Source organism: Podarcis vaucheri (assembly GCF_965113315.1).
Source record: "Podarcis vaucheri genome assembly, chromosome: 4".
Classification (NCBI taxonomy): domain Eukaryota; kingdom Metazoa; phylum Chordata; class Lepidosauria; order Squamata; family Lacertidae; genus Podarcis; species Podarcis vaucheri.
The window spans coordinates 16207211-16224427 of NC_138762.1; the positions used below are offsets into that span (position 1 = coordinate 16207211).

At 43.0% G+C, this 17217-nt stretch overlaps 1 protein-coding gene and 1 long non-coding RNA gene across 6 annotated transcripts in view; one reads left to right on the plus strand and one right to left on the minus strand.

Moving 5' to 3' along the window:
• Positions 1–17217, minus strand: part of GRM5 (glutamate metabotropic receptor 5) — a 291461-nt gene that overhangs the window by 145065 nt on the left and 129179 nt on the right. For all 5 annotated transcript variants that reach the window (XR_014218745.1, XM_082219004.1, XM_082219005.1 and 2 more), the window contains exon 3: positions 14889–15138. Coding sequence is in view for 4 of the 5 variants with exons in the window: in XM_082219004.1 (XP_082075130.1) it covers positions 14889–15138 (250 nt within the window). In the remaining variant the exon portion in view is untranslated. The remainder of the gene's footprint in view (positions 1–14888; positions 15139–17217) is intronic.
• Positions 1–17217, plus strand: part of LOC309530689 — a 165397-nt gene that overhangs the window by 8414 nt on the left and 139766 nt on the right. The gene's annotated exons all lie outside the window — the stretch shown is intronic.

A 17217-nucleotide genomic window follows, 5' to 3' on the forward strand; every position in this document is an offset into this window, starting at 1 on the left:
TAAGGCAAAGATCCGAGGGTAAGCAGTATTCAGAGTCTACAGCAAGGATGGCGGAACTGTATCCCTTCAGATGTTGCTAGACTACAGTGCCCATCACCTCTCACCATTAGCCATGCTGGCTGTGACTGATGGGAGTTGGAGTCCCGCAACATCCATAGGCCTGGAGATTTACCACCCAGGGATTTGACTTTTTGTGTGCATGGCATGCGGTCTGAGCCATGGAAATAGCCAAAGTACAATATTTCACCAGCTTAAGGGCTTCGCTTCCGCAGGATGCATTGAGGGTCGCTACCTTAGATGGGCTTAAGTAAGCATCACTTAATGAAGGAAAATCTATCAACCACGGTTGGCAGCTAAACGGAGCCTTTGAATTCCAGGGTATAATTAGGGATGGGACTCACTCCTCAAAACGCCTGTTTGTTTAACAATTGTGGATTTTGTAGCTCAACTTTGGATCGTGCCAGTTCACATTTCATAGTTCAGTCATACCTTTGTTGTTGAAGACCATGGTACTCGTTTGTTTCAGCTCCCGAACTATCAAAATCCGGAAGTGAGTGTTCCGGTTTTTGAACTTTTTTTGGAAGCCAAATGTCCAATGGGGCTTCCATGGCTCCCGATTGGCTGTAGGAGCTTCCTGCAGACAATCAGAAGCTGCATTTTGGTTTCCAAACAATTTGGAAGTCGAATGGGCTTCCGGAACAGATTCTGTTCGACTTCCAAGGTACGACTGTATTTGTATGGATTCAACCCAGTTGCAACAATATCATAACCAGGGTTTTTTTCTCCAGCCAGAACTCGCTGGAACTCAGTTCCAGCACCTCTCAGGTGGACGCCATTGCCATTATAAGAGAACAAGGGAGGCATTCATGGTGAGTCCCAGCACCTCTTTTTCTAGAAAAATAGCTCTGATCATAATTGATCTCAGCTCTCCTGTGCCAAGCCTGTATACTCAGAGGTAAGGTCCACTGACTGAAAGGCCGCTTACCCTTGGAGAAGTGGCATATTTGTTAAACAAGCAGGCATAATTGCTGTAACAACAGAGTTATTCAGAGACTTTCTCAGGCAGCCAGATAGGGGAGTGTGGGGGAAGGCGAGTTGGGTTTATTTGTTTTTTTAAGTGAAGATTTTCTTTTCTTTTGGGAAACAACAAAGCATGTTCCATGTCAGAGAACCGTCATGGGAATTTCCAGGCAATTTTTTTTAACTGATTGCCCTTTGAAATTAATGGACCTAAGTTAATCATTTCCATTAATTTCAGTGGGTCTGCTCTTATTATTATCATCGTTATTACCGTCAATATAAGTTTCTAAGTTTACAAGTATAAAAAACAATTACACACACATTAAAATATTGACATATATAATTACTAAAATACAATAAAACAATCTCTTAAAAGCGTTAAACGTGAAAAATTAAGGCATGCAATAAAACAATGCCATTAAAACCAAACAGCAATTAAAAGATGAAACTCAAGTTGGAAAATGAAGGGAACCCCTTGGTATACTCTAGAACGAATATTGGATACAACACATAGTATAATCTCAATTTTCCATTTCTATAGTTTCCACCTCTGTGAATACATCATTCAGTTCACCTCTTCAGTTATTCTAGTGCCTTTTCTAATTAAAAGGATAAAAGATCAAAAGGATGTTGGTTTGGCTCTTATTGTTGGGGAAAGTATCCCCCTGCCCTCTGCACATAAACCATACTTCCTGAAAATCGCCTCCAGCTGCCAAGATTTACAGGTCTTTCTCAAGGCCCTTGTGAACGGATCTCTGTTTCAAGGTTTTTGGTATTTTCACCACTTATCAGTCGCTTTCAGCTTTAACCTCCAGAGACGCAACAGCTTCCCAGCAAACGATCCGTCAGTCATGCTGAAGGAGGAACAGGTCTGCTATTTGCGACTCTATGTCATTTTAATCCACTTGTAGGGGAATTTATCACATCATCTAGCTTACAGATCAGAATTTGGCCTGGCTTTCGTACAGCCTCCTTTCACAGCACAGTGGAATGGCTAGAGTGCCAGATGACGGAGACCTGAGTTCAAATCCCCACCTGGCTGTGAAGCTCACTGTGTGAGCCTGTGCCAGGCACAATCTCGTAGCCTAGTCTACCTCAAAAGGATTTTATGCGGATAAAATGGAAGAGACCAAGGAACACAATGTGCTGACCTTCTTGGATGTTTCTCATGTTTCTAAGTTTGTCCTGCCATGTTCAACAGGGTTTGCACATTAGTAGAATCATAGAATTTTAGAGTTGGAAGTGTTGAGGTTTGTGATAACACTGCAGCTTTGAATTGGACAATTAAGACGCGGGTGTGCTGTGGGTTAAACCACAGAGCCTAGGACTTGCCAATCAGAAGGTCGGTGGTTCGAATCCCCGTGACGGGGTGAGCTACCGTTGCTCGGTCCCTGCTCCTGCTAACCTAGCAGTTCAAAAGCACGTGAAAGTGCAAGTAGATAAATAGGTACCGCTCTGGCAGGAAGGTAAATGGCATTTCCATGCGCTGCTCTGGTTCGCCAGAAGCAGCTTAGTCATGCTGGCAACTTGACCCAGAAGCTGTACGCCAGCTCCCTCAGTCAGTAAAGCGAGATGAGCGCCGCAACCCCAGAGTCAGTCACAACTGGACCTAATAGTCAGCGGTCTCTTTACCTTTACCTTTAAGAAGCCAAGTTAAACAAGGGTACTTGAGAAAGTCTGCTTGGTGGGCACAAGACATTGGTCATAACATCATGTTTGCTGACTGGGAAAAGTTGTGGACCACAGGTATAAAGTTTACGGCATGTAATGCCTTAAGAGAAAATATTATGAAAATGATTTACAGGTGGTACATGACCCCAGTCAAGCTTGCAAAGATCTATCATTTGCCCGACAATAAATGTTGGAAATGTAAAGAATCTGAAGGTACTTTTTTTCACCTTTGGTGGACATGCCCGAAGATTAAGGCTTTTTGGGAAATGATATATAATGAAATGAAAAAGGTACTTAAATGTACTTTTCCTAAGAAACCAGAGGCCTTTCTCTTGGGCATTGTCGGCCAATTGGTGCCAAAGAAAGATAGAACTTTTTTATGTATGCCACAACAGCAGCAAGAATACTCATCGCAAAGTATGGGAAGACACAAGATCTACCCACTCTGGAAGAATGGCAGATGAAGGTGATTGACTACATGGGACTTGCTGAAATGACCGGCAGAATCCGTGATCAGGGGAAAGAGACGGCGGATGAAGACTGGAAGAAATTTAAAATTTATCTTAAGAAACATTGTAAAATTAATGAATGTTAAAATGTCGAAGTTTTTGAAAAAAGGGGATTACAGCTGCAAAAGATTAAGTAAAGGGAAAGAATAAGGGAAAATTGGATAAAATCAAGGGGTAGGATTTGCTGAAACGAATTTGGAAATTGGGATGCAGAAAGGGGAGGTATGGGAAGTCGGTGAAGTAAGGTTTAAGAAATAAGGATTTGAAATTATACATGTTTGTTTATGTGTTTGTTTGTTGTTATTGTGTAATGTTTGTGTTTATAAAAATTGTGAAAAACCAATAAAAATTTTATACATATATAAAAAAGAGAAAGTCTGCTTGGAGACAGAGAGGCATAGCAACAGGCGGTGATTGGTTAAATGTTTTCTCTTATAAGCAGCATGTCACAGCAGGGCTGTTGTTGGAGTTCAGAGAGGTGTTGGAGTTTAGAGAGGTTGGTGTGTGGAGTTTGATTCTAGTCTGTATATAAGTAGCTTGTACAAAGCTGCGCTATACTCTGTATATAATAAAAGCAAATACAATCAAGTTACTGTTCAGCAATTTATGTTCCAGAGTAGTCGACTTGGACTACACGGACTACGCAGCCAGGCAGCAGAGATTTTTGGTTGAGATCCATCAACAGGAAGGTACCTCAAAGGTCCTCTAGTCCAACCCCCTGCTATGCAGGAATCTCATCTAAAGCATCCATGACAGATGACCATCCAACCTCTTCTTGAAAACCTCCAAGGAAGGAGAGTCCACCACCTCCAGAGGGAGACTGTTCCACTGCTGAACAGCTCTCACTCTCAGAAAGTTCTTCCTGATGTTCAGCCGGAACCTCCTTTCTTGCAACTCAAGTCATACCCTCCAGAGCAGGGGGGGGGGGGACAAGTGCTTAGCATTGTGGCTTCAATTTCTATTATGCTACAACAAAAGTTGGGTTTGTTTAAAATATTTTATATCACCTTGCAGAAAGATTTCCCAAGGTGGTTCCCAAGAAATTCTCTTAACCCTCCTCCAAAATATTAAAGCAATAAATTCAACAGCCTCTCCCCATCAGGACAAACATTTGTTAAACTAGCATCACAGCTGACATCAAAGGCCAACAAAGGCCGTGGAAAACAAATGAGTTTTCAGCAGGCACTGAAGGCCTTGCCATGTTTCAGTGGGGAGTCCATTCCATTCCACTACAGTTCCTTTAACATAGGTGTTATATGTGTATAATATGTAGGAGGCTCTGCTCAGCAGCCTAGTTGATGCGTTGGCCAAAGGAGGTAAATGACACTCCTAGCTACTGTGGCCACTTCAAATTATAGAATTGTAGGGTTGGAAGGGATCCCAAGGGTCATCTAGTCCAGCCCCCTGCAATGCTGGAATCCTTCCCACAGCCGTCCCTGGTTGGGCTCGAACCACCAACCTTCTGCTTAACAGCCAGACGCACTGGCCCATTGCGCCACATGTGTTAAAGTGTTAAAGTGTTAAAGATGGATTAGGGAGCACCTCCTGTCTATGCACCTGTTCCTTCTGTCAGTTTGCATTTCTTAGTGCAGAAAGTATTGATCTGATGTGTAGAGATCTTTTCTATTTCACTTAATTCAAGAGGTTCTGGAAGCTTCTCTGTGTGACAGAAACAAGCAGAAGGTTCATGATGTTTGGGTTATTCCTTCCGAGAAGCTGAGTGCAGCTGGCTTAAACTGGTTCTCTTATCTCTTTCAGTCAAGGTCATGCTGACTATAAAAGTAAGGCCAGAAGGAGCCTGGGTTTCACACATTCTTTTCTATCTCTCTTCCTTCTGGTGTTCTGTACATAATATGCTATAGTGCTAAGGTTTAGACTTAAGGAAAGTCTGCTGTAACTGGATTTCTTATGGACAGTGCCAATCCTGAATGTATTGGAGCCAGTGTGGTGTAGTGGTTAAGAGCGGTAGTCTCGTAACCTGGTGAACTGGGTTTGCTTCCCCACTCCTCCACATGCAGCTGCTGGGTGACCTTGGGCCAGTCACACTTCTTTGAAGTCTCTCAGCCCCACTCACCTCACAGAGTGTTTGTTGTGGGGGAGGAAGGGAAAGGAGAATGTTAGCCGCTTTGAGACTCCTGAAGGGAAGTGAAAGGCAGGATATCAAATCCAAACTCTTCTCTTCTTCTTGTGACCATTATGCTCATTTGCCTTCAGTTGCAGTAAAGCTCTGCTGGATGAAATACAATTGTCTCTGGTCTATTTTTGGGGAATCCTGCAACGTGTTTAAGTTTTTACTCTGCTAACCATACATTGGAGTTCTGCTCTGGATCAATATTGAAAAGATTTCCATGACACCTTCAGGGAAAGTGCCATTCCCCAATCGGCTGAATTCCCCAGCTCAGGACCCTGCCTCAGGCCACAGCTGATTCGTGGTCATCCAGCCCATCACTGCACCCAGGCACTGAACCAGTACTTGCACAGTCACATGCAATTCAGATGGGAAAAAAGAAAGAAAGAAAGAAAATCTGGATATCAATAGTGAATTGATGACACTGCTCCCAATCCCCTGATGGCTCCCAACAGCTTCATATATATGTTAAATAGCTTTGTAAGCAAAATGATACCCCATAGCACCCAATAACTTCATTGTCAGATTGCGATATACCGTATTTTTCGCCCTATAGGATGCACTTTTCCCCCTCCAAAAATGAAGGGGAAATCTGTGTGCGTCCTATGGAGTGAATACAGGCTTTCGCTGAAGCTTGGAGAGCGAGAGGCGTCGGTGCGCACCGACGCCTCTCGCTCTCCAGGCTTCAAGAAGCTATCAGCAAGCCTGGGGAGCCCGCAGGAGTTCCCACAGGGCTCCCTAGACTGCGGATAGCAGCCTGCCGCCCGGCACGCAGCGCACCCTGAAGCAGAGCGCCCGCATGCCGGGCAGACATCCGCAGCGTGGGGAGCCCTGTGGGAGTTCCCGCAGGGCTCCCCACACTGCGGATAGCAGCCTGCCACCCGGCACACGAGGTGCCCCGAAGCAGAGCGCCCTGCGTGCCGGGCAGACATCGGCCAGCCCCACAAGCTCAGGGGACAGCGGGGAGGCGCAGCGCCGCCATCCCACTGTTCCCTGACCTGGTTTATTTCCCCCCCAAAAAACTAGGTGTGTGGGGCGGAGCGTCCTATGGGACGAGAAATATGGTATATGTAGTTGCCCAATGATGGGGCCAGGTGAAACTGTCAGTTTTGGTTTCTTTCCATCACTTGTTTCCTAATCTTAACTTCACTTTTCCACATTTCCAAGCCCGTTGGCAATTATTATCATTTTAAGGAAGTCTTCATGAAAATTCATCAGCATTTTAATACCTTTTATTCTAAAATACAGGGACGCGGGTGGCGCTGTGGGTAAAAGCCTCAGCGCCTAGGGCTTGCCGATCGAAAGGTCGGCGGTTCGAATCCCCGCGGCGGGGTGCGCTCCCGTTGCTCGGTCCCAGCACCTGCCAACCTAGCAGTTTGAAAGCACCCCCGGGTGCAAGTAGATAAATAGGGACCGTTTACTGGTGGGAAGGTAAACGGCGTTTCCGTGTGCTGCGCTGGCTCGCCAGATGCAGCTTTGTCACACTGGCCACGTGACCCGGGAGTGTCTCCGGACAGCGCTGGCCCCCGGCCTCTTAAGTGAGATGGGCACACAACCCTAGAGTCTGTCAAGACTGGCCCGTATGGGCAGGGGTACCTTTACCTTTACCTTATTCTAAAATACACATCTTTTGCCTGATTTTGCCTAATACACACATTTTTTTGCAAGGCAATTTCCCCTAATATAAAGCATTTTTGCACATCATTCTCACTTATTTGTGCATTTTTATGCAATTCCATGCATTTTGTACACATTGCTTGGCTGGAGAGCTGCATAGGAAAATTTAAAGACAGGCAGATTTCCAAAGACGGCTGGGTTTTTTTAGTTACACAGAATTGCATATGTTAGTGAAAATAACACACACACACACACACACACACACACACATGCTTAGGGGAACAAACTGGTAAAAATGTGCATATTAGGCAAAGTTCTATACAAAAATGGGTGTATTAGGAGAAATATGCACAAAATCTAAGTGGTTAGCTCCATTGGTTAGTACGCACTGTTGATAACAACAAAGTTGCAGGTTCGATTCCCAGATGGGACATCTGTATATTTCTGCATTGCAGGGGGTTGGAATAGATGTTCCTCAGGGTCCCTTCAAACTCTATGAAGATGGTCAACTGTAATGAATTGATGTATTAGTTACTGCTGATTTATTGTTAATGTCGAATCTTAAATAAAATTTATTTTTGAAAAACCCTACAAAACTATGATTCTATAATCCTATGAAAATGCTCGTGAATCTTCAGGAGGAATTGTTTCTTTTAAAAGTTCAGAAACATAGTGAGCTGAATTCAAGATTGTGGAGGAAATGAGATGTTGAGAGCAACCAATTTTGACAAATTTGCCCATCTCTCAAGAGCGGAAAAACCCTGAAAGTGATGGCGCCTTGCCACATATACAATTTTTCTCAATGTTATTGCGGAAACGGGTAAGGACCTTACAGAGGAGGGGCTGTAACACAATGTGAAACACAGTTAAGGTTGCGATGACACAGAAGTTTTATTTCACTTCCAACTTGCTGAACCCATTTAGGGCTATTTCCGTCTAACGTTCCAATGATCTGTTCTTAAAAATAGAGATGGCAATTCCCATTGGAAACGGGAGCTAATGGAACTCACTCCTTGCAGTGGACAGTATGGTGAGAACAGTGTTTGGTCTGTGATGTGGGAGCAATGCTATTTAAAGACCTTCAAAGAGAAGGGCACAATCCTGTGTGCACTCTCTTTCTCTCCAGAAGGAAGGATGGGGAGGTCCCTCTATGGCGCAGTGTACCAGTAAATGACACTTCCCCACATGGAAGTCCTGTCAGACATTCGACTTCCCAAAAAAGTTTGAAAACAGGAGCAGGCACTTCTGGGTTTCGATTGGGAGTCAAAATGTTTGAGACCTAGGCTGTTCAAAAACCAGGGTACGACTGTATCAGTAACTATGTGTACTGTATTTTTTCGTGTATAAGACGCCCCCTATTTTTGGGGACTTTTGTTGAGCTTTTTTAGGGGGGAGGATTGCCCATAGCTGTTGAGCTTTTTTTTAGGGGGAATTGCCAAAAATTGCTCACCTGCAAAAGCAACCGATCCTCTGTCCACTCGCCAGCAAAAGCTGCAAATCGCCTGCCAAATTACCCCAGCGACAGCCAATCAACACCTGACCTTGATGCCGCAACCAATAACACACCCAATAGTCACTGACAATCTCTGGCTCGTGGCAGCAACCAATCACACGCTCCCCCTATGCACTATATGTGTATAAGACTACCCCCCTTTAACATTATTTTTTAGTAAAAAAACATCCTATTCTTACACCTGGAAAAGTACAGTATTTTGTTTGCTGTCTCTCGTTGCTTCAGTTTTCTGTACACCGCTTAGAGATATATAAAATATATTAAGAGGTATAGAAATCAAATAATCAATCAATCAATTCATCCATCCCCCACTTCCTTGAGTGCTTTTTTCCTGGCTGGAATGTGTGCTTGAACTGGGACCATGTCTCCTGCAAGCTTGGATGGAGAAACAGGTCTTTTGAAAGGTTGCATGACTTGAATGTAGCCTTCTCTACCAAGGCAAGAGCCATATCTGTTGCTCCACCCACTGCTTGTCTCTGACCACGCCCACCACTAGTACCTGGCCCTCAGGAGGACATATATAAGGACAAGTGACTCTTGGGGGTGAAAAGTCCCACCCCTCCTCTTTCAGAGTTTTATCCTGCTTTTAGTTTGCTTTTAAGCTAGTATCACTCTCTGCTTGGATTGGTCTGCTTTCAAAAGCCTGCTTTGCATTTGAATGGCACACTCTTCCGTATGGCTCCCTTGGCAGGGAAGAAACTCCTCCAGAACTTGAGGAGCAAACAGGAATTCCATATAAAGGCATAAGGATTCCTATCTTCTTCCTTCTTGGCACAGTAAAAGCCAAGCATGAAACAAAGTAAGAAACATCTCAGTGACTAATAAGGTCTGGATTCCAGGATGGTGTAATTTGCCCAGCTAACGAGGAATCAAATTCATTTAGTTTAAACTCAATTAGTAACCTCCTGATTTCTCCAGCAATATGTTCAGAAGGCAGCTAATTTTTTTTTTGTTTTGGGAACATACTCTACTTCCTAGAGTCACATCAAATTTTAACTTCCTCTACGGTGATCGGAAGAACGTGCTGGGTGACCTACACAGTTGGCTTCAGTTGGCTTATTATATTGTTAAAAATTGGTAAGGTTAAAGTTTCAGATGTCTTTTAATAAATGCTTTTAGTAAATAATCAAAACCATAAACTGGGTGAAAACTCCTGCTAAAAGCACAACATACCATCAAACAAAATGTTACAATATGTTATTTAGCTCTTGATTTTTATTTTTTAAGAACTCTATTTCAATTGTTCATTGCTGCAATGTTTTAATCTCTTTAGTCTCTGTTTTAAAGGGTTGATTGCATAAATGTCTCCTTTGCTGTGTCTTAATTTGCTGTATTGCAATGGTGATTCTTAATTTGTTTTTACTTCACATGTCACTCCAGCAAGTGGACAGCTTATAAATTAGATTTTGTAAATATATAAGCATAGCCTTCAACATTTCACAGATGTGAGAACAAGAATCCTCTTGGAGAACCGCTATTCTCAAACTTAGTTTCATTACCTATGTCCCCCTTCTTTAAACATTGGGGAAGGTTCTGCCTGTCTCCTGTTTTCACTTGGTTTGGAAAACAACAACTCCTTCTTCACCATTTAAAAAGCCAATGAGGTGTTTAATGCAATGCGTTATCAGCTTATTTTGAAGCCACGCCACACTCTGAAATAACAACTTGTGCACTTAATGTCCATGGGCAAGCATTTATGTTTATGTGCACTAGAAACAAGGGATAGACAAGCACAGGATGGTATTCAGCACTGTTGTTGTTGTTTAGTCGTTTAGTTGTGTCTGACTCTTCGTGACCCCCTGGACCAGAGCACGCCAGGCACTCCTGTCTTCCACTGCCTCCCGCAGTTTGGTCAGACTCATGTTTGTAGCTTCGAGAACACTGTCCAAACGTCTCATCCTCTGTCGTCCCCTTCTCCTTGTGCCCTCCATCTTTCCCAACATCAGGGTCTTTTTCAGGGAGTCTTCTCTTCTCATGAGGTGGCCAAAGTATTGGAGTCTCAGCTTCAGGATCTGTCCTTCCAGTGAGCACTCAGGGCTGATTTCCTTCAGAATGGATAGGTTTGATCTTCTTGCAGTCTGTGGGACTCTCAAGAGTCTCCTCCAGCACCATAACTCAAAAGCATCAATTCTTCGGTGATCAGACTTCTAGTCCTACTTAATTTTCCTCTCTTAATTTTCACACGCAACTCTACAGATGGGATTCACATGATGCTGTTTTATTGGAGCCTTCCCCCAATCTAGTGATGACCTCCAGCTGTTTTGGACTACAACTCCCATCAGCTCTAGCCAGCATGGGAGTTGTCATCCAAAACAGCTGGAAGGTTGGGGAAAGTCTATTTTATTGTATTCTTCATTTATAACTCTTTGATTGTGAGCCACTTTGGGAAGATCTTTGGTTTTGAATAATGCAATACAAATTGCATCATCATCATCATCATCATCATCGGCCATAGCTCAGTAATAGAACATCTGCCAAGTTCAATTCCCAGCATCTTGAGGTAGATCTGGTGGAAACCCTTCCGGAAACCCTGGAGATCAGTGCCAGATTATCAAATAGTCAGAGTACGGTCTGGCCTATGGGCCCCACCCCTTTTAGGGGCCCCACGACAATGGATCGAAATAATATTGATTCAGACTTGAAAGAATTTGATTTTGGAAGAGAAACCCCCATTAACTCAGAAACCGACATCATTGTGAAGGGGTCCCCAAGATTTTGACTCCTTAGGGGTCTCCACATGGTTTAATCCAGCCCTGCTAGAGATCTGCTGCCTGCCAATATAGGCAATATGGAACTGGATGGACCACTGGGCCTGACTCAGTATAAGGCAGCTTCTTATGCCCATATGCACATAGGAAGGGCCAGAGCTCAGTGGTAGAGCATCTGCTTTGCATGCAGAATGTCCCAGGTTCAATCCCAGGCATCTCCTAGTAAGACTGGGGATGTCCCATGTCTGACACCCTGGAGAGCTGCTGCCGGTGCAGTTCAGACAATACTGATCTTGATAGCATCTTCCTATGTTTCTATATTTCTAAGGTGAAGGAAGAGTAGAAGAGGGGATGAAAGGAAGCATATCAGCGACCCTTTGAAATAGACAGTGGGATGGCCTCTTCCCTATGGGTCCTATATCTCCTGTGGGTCTCTTGGTATTGATTAATTTCTTGGTGGCGCACTAGTGACTCTCTCAGAGCCCTGAAAATGATCGCTGTGTGAAAACACCTATTCATTTATTCTTCAAGATTCACATGCCGCTCTTTGACGAGTGCTCCCCCAACGCAGCTCTTGGCATTCATAAAATGCAATTCCATTACAAAGCCACCTAACTCGAGGAATTAAAACCGTAAAAGAAATGGGCCTGGGAGAAGAGGCAGAGGAGGCTGGGAATAAAGAGGAACAGGAAGAAAAACCGAATCAGCACACACACTTTCCAACTGTCCCTATGTATCATGGACCATCCCTATAGTACTTTCCATTACAAGTCTCTGGAAAACCATCAACCCCATTTTGTCCCTCTTTTTGGTCCTTGGGGAGATGCCATCTTAACACGTTGATAGTGTGAGTTGTTAGGAGCCACAGAGATGGGAAATTTAGAGCTGGAAGGGGCCACAGAGGTCATCACACTCCTTCCTTGATGGAGGAACTAAAATACAGGATACAAGCACAGCCCACCTGACAGGTGACTGTTCAGCTTCAGTTTAAGTATTTCCAGCGATGGAGTGTCCACCTCCTCCCAAGGCAATCTGTTCCACTGTCTCCCTTCTAGGAAGTAAGGAAGGGCTGTGGCTCAGGGCTAGAACATTTGCTTTGATGCAGAAGGTCCCAAATTCAGCTCCTGGCATCTCCAGGTGGGAAAAGGAGACTCCTGTCTGAGACCCCAAACAGCCACTGAGCTAGATAGACCAATAGTCTGACTCAATATAAGTCTGTTTCCTAGGCTCCTAGTTGATACCAAAACATCATCTCTTAAGACTGTTGTGGAAGTCCTTTTTCTCTCTCTTTTGAATTTGGTTTTGGGAGGTAATGCAACAACTACTGTACAAATAAAATACAAAATGCTTTGTTCTCCCCTGGCAAACACTCCTTGCAAGTATGCAGATTTTTACCGAATTAGGATTTGGTAGTGGATATCCATTCCAGTTTCTTTTTTCTTCCCCAGTGATGGAAAACCAACAGTAACTATCCAGTCAAAGTTTTATTGCTCCAATATAAACAAACAGCAGCGTTCCATTACACGACCCCTTACTGATCTGCACTTCCTGTTCATTGATGGGGAGTAAGAGGCTTGAATCATCTCTCCTGCCTGAAGCAGTGGTCATAAACAGGCTGGATCTGCTCCCAGCTTCTGTATTCAGTCTAGCACTATATTACAACTCCTGAAAAACAGCTGATCCCATGTGTGGCTGTCAAGTGGGGCTGGAAAACAGCCCAGCTCTATTTCCCCAGCGCTATGAAGCTAGGAGAGACTCAGTTGTCTATCAAAAGACCCAAGTCTAAGTATGTATATATTGAATATTGCATCCCTGTTTATTCCTGCCCCATCTTCTCCTCCAGTTGTCTCCTCTGTATAAAACTTTAGATTGTGAGCAACAGACATGTAATTGGCCAACTCTTCAGTCATGCAAAGATATCCTTGCCAGTACCTCCTGCTACAGAATCCCACCTTAAAGATATAAAACCAGAGGAATGGAGATGCCGTAGTGTGGTGCTTGTGTGCTGGGCACCCACAGTGCGGCGCCCAAGTCTGCGCCACTGTATTAGGCCTCTCCCAACCTGTCTAGGTGGTATTCCATGCAACATCCAACACGTAGCCACGGAGCCATAGAGCACCATAGGAGGTGATGCCCCAGAGCCAACCATCTGTTCGTTCTGTCTTATTAACCCTTTTCATCACCACAGCCTCTCAAAGACAACCATATCACTTAAGGCAGTGAAGCAGTTTTACCATTCCAATTCTTATGGGCAGCCTAAGCCCAATCTACAAGGAGTGTACAATTACATCACAATGGGCATTCAAACAGAATCTATATCCACAATTTAATTTGTGCGGCTTCCTACCTCCACCCACTATCTCGACGATTTTACCTTTTACAACAAGGGTCAGCAAACTTTTTCAGCATGGAGCTGGTCCACTGTCCCTCAGACCTTGTGGGGGGGGGGGCGGACTATATTTTTTTGGGGGAAATCAACAAATTCCTATGCCCCAGAAATAACCCAGAGATACATTTTAAATAAAAGGACACATTCTACTCATGTAAAAGCACGCTGATTCCCGGACCGTCCACGGGCCGGATTGAGAAGGCGATTGGGCCACATCCAGCCGCCGGGCCTTAGTTTGCCTGCCCATGTTTTACAACATCTTATGAAAAGCTAGCAACAATAACTTTGGACTTACTCATTTATATGACTTACATTGTTAAGACCCAACACCCTCAAAGACAGCCAATGCAGATAAACAGATTGTTCTTCATATAGCAAGACATATATAATGGGGTTATTCATTTATATCATATACAATTTATAGGGGCACCAAGAGCTATCCTCTGCAAACACTCACTCTCTCTCTTAAACTGAGCAAGATAGAACTTTTGTTTTACATGCTATTGTTAATCTCTCCTTTTGGTAAGGGAAAACAGAAAAGAAATCCTTCTGTCAAGTACTCCTTCCAAGTCAATGAAGAATCTGCTCTGATAATTTCTCAGACAATGTGTGGTCAATACAAGTTTATTTTCTATCTGGATTATAATAGCCAGCCAGTTCTCATTTATGCATAGGTTTTGATCTCAAAGGATATAACTAAGTCTAGTTAAGAAGCTCGTTGTGTTTCTGCTAAATGTTATTTTCAAAACAAACAAACAAACAAACAAACAAACAAACAAACAGAAAAGACAATGGTTCCCAGTTTAGCTCATAATCACAAATAGTCGGATGTATAACCCCACCTGCATCAAATGACATATTCAGCTAATTCAATGGGAACCATTTGAGGATCAAAATGCAGGGAAGACCTCTGTCACTGGATTCAATTGAAGGAGTTTGCATCTGCTCCCAACATTTCCAGAAATATTAGCTATCCAACACTTGCACAGATTTACATGTGCAATTGGTGAAAGGCCTTTTTAAAAGGTGCCCTATTAACTCACATGCTTGTACAACGCAAAACGGTCAGCACCATCTCAGGAGAGGCATTCCTCTTTCTCACACAGGAAGTGATGCTTCTTCTAATATTATCCTTGGTGCAAATGTCTGTGCAATATGCAAATCCCCAAAGCTTGCTTTTAAACTCTGTACCATTTCACAACTTTGCACGTTTGATTTCACCGGCTGAACTTCACGCAACTCATTTCTTTCATCGGAGGGCCACCCTCATTTGAATAAAAATGCATTTTGCACTCCCATGAAAAAGGCGGCAATTATCTGCAGATTTACTCACCTGCCCAGCAACAGGAATTCTCCAGTAAGGCCCAAGCGCCTCATAGCCATCAGCAGCCCTCGTACTGTCATGCCCTCACAGAAGCACACCACAACTCTCGCCTTGGGCAAATGGCTTCTCAGCTTCTCCAATAGCCTATCAAAGCTCTGCTCGCCAGCGTTGCTGTAGATCTTGTAGGAATGGGCGATGCAGACCCCTTCCTTGCCCGACATGTCTTTGAAAGCTTCCATTCCACTTTCGCCATAGTTTCCTGAGAGAGAAGAAGAAAACACACACAAAGACATTAGCAATAAGGTTCCTAAGGGGTGATAATCTAGGCAGCGCCATCATTTTATGCAACAGCAAATTGTCCAGATTGTCAGGCTTTAAGTGTGGGGGCACGTACCCTTTGGAACTCCTTGCCACTGCCTATCTGATAAGTGTGTTCTCTGTTCTTTCTGGCACCTACTAGTGTGGTGTAGTGGTTAAGAGCGGTGGACTTGTAATCTCGTGAACCGGGTTCGCTTCCCCGCTCCTCCACATGCAGCTGCTGGGTGACCTTGGGCCAGTCACACTTCTTTGAAGTCTCTCAGCCTCACTCACCTCACAGAGTGTTTGTTGTGGGGGAGGAAGGGAAAGGAGAATGTTAGCCGCTTTGAGACTCCTTTGGGTAGTGATAAAGTGGGATATCAAATCCAAACTCTTCTTCTTCTTCCAGCAAACCTTCTAAATGGAGTTTTTTTTTATCCCCATTGGCGTCTGTATTGGATTTGATTTTATATATGTGCAAATGTGGTTTAAAACTGTGTTGTTGTTTTTTTAAAAAATATTTTTATATGTGCAGTTGTTTTAACAGTCTATATAGAATTGTTTTTTTACATATTTTTATTATATTGCAAAATGCTTCAGGGCACTTTGTGGGAAGTGATTGATAAATGAAATAATAATAAGAAGGGTGTTATACAGCTAAGTTTTACTCAGACACACTGAATTGAGTGAGGTTGAGCAAGTCATTTCAATGGGTATGCTCTGAGAAAAACCTAGTTGCACAACACCTAATGATATTAGCAGTAGTAGCAGTACTGATTCAGTGTGCAAGACCTGGGGACTTAAAACTGGACGAATCAGTGGTACATGACACCAGTCAAGCTTGCAAAAATCTATCATTTGCCCGATAATAAATGTTGGAAATGTAAAGAAACTGAAGGTACATTCTTTCACCTTTGGTGGACGTGCCCAAAGATTAAGGCTTTCTGGGAGATGATCTATAATGAAATGAAAAAGGTATTTAAATATACCTTCCCGAAGAAACCAGAGGCCTTTCTCTTGGGCATAGTTGGCCAATTGGTGCCAAAGAAGGACAGAACTTTTTTTATGTATGCAACAACAGCAGCAAGAATATTGATTGCAAAGTACAGGAAGACACAAGATTTACCCACACTGGAAGAATGGCACATGAAGGTGATGGACTACATGGAACTGACAGAAATGACTGGCAGAATCTGAGATCAGGGAGAAGAGGTGGTGGAAGAAGACTGGAATAAATTTAAAGACTACTTGCAGAAATACTGTAAAATTAATGAATGTTAAAGGGATGTTGGATTGAAAATAAGCGGTATTGGTAAAAAGATTAACAAGAATATGTGAATACGGATTGACAATGGTTTAAAATATATAGTCATAATAGGTTAAGATATTGAGTAAAGATAAATGATAGAGGGTAAGGATTTGCTGAATTAATTATGTGAATTGGAATACAAAAAAGGGGTGTGTGAGGAGGTCAGGAAACAAGTAAATGAAATATAAGACATGAAAATATTGATTTTTTAAAACTTTTTCTTACTTTTTATGTGTTTTGTTTTTGTATTTTTGTATCTTTTTTCTTTTATTATTCTTATTCTTCTTATTTCTTATTTTTAATCTTGTAACTTTTTATTGCCTGTAAAATCTCAATAAATATCATTTTTTTAAAAAATAAATAAAACTGGACGAATCAGATTCCAGCCTTTCCTTTGCTGAAGATACATTTCAGAGATATTCAGGCAAAATGTCTGGTTTCAGCCTCATTTTCCTTCTTAAAAACAACAACATCAACAGCTACCCCTCTCACAAAGCTGTTCTGAGAACAAAAGAAAAGGGCAATTGTGATTTTATAGCATTTCTGTTCATTTTGCAATTGCATAAGCTCCTGTGAGCTGGAACATGTACCATTATCCCATTGGGCCAAGTGCTTACATGTGTTCTCTCTGGGTCTCGCCGTTCATTTCCATACATATGGCTCTATTTGCATATAGCATTGCCATGCTACGGACTAGAGGCCAGGCAGGCTGCATCTCTGGTATCCTAATTT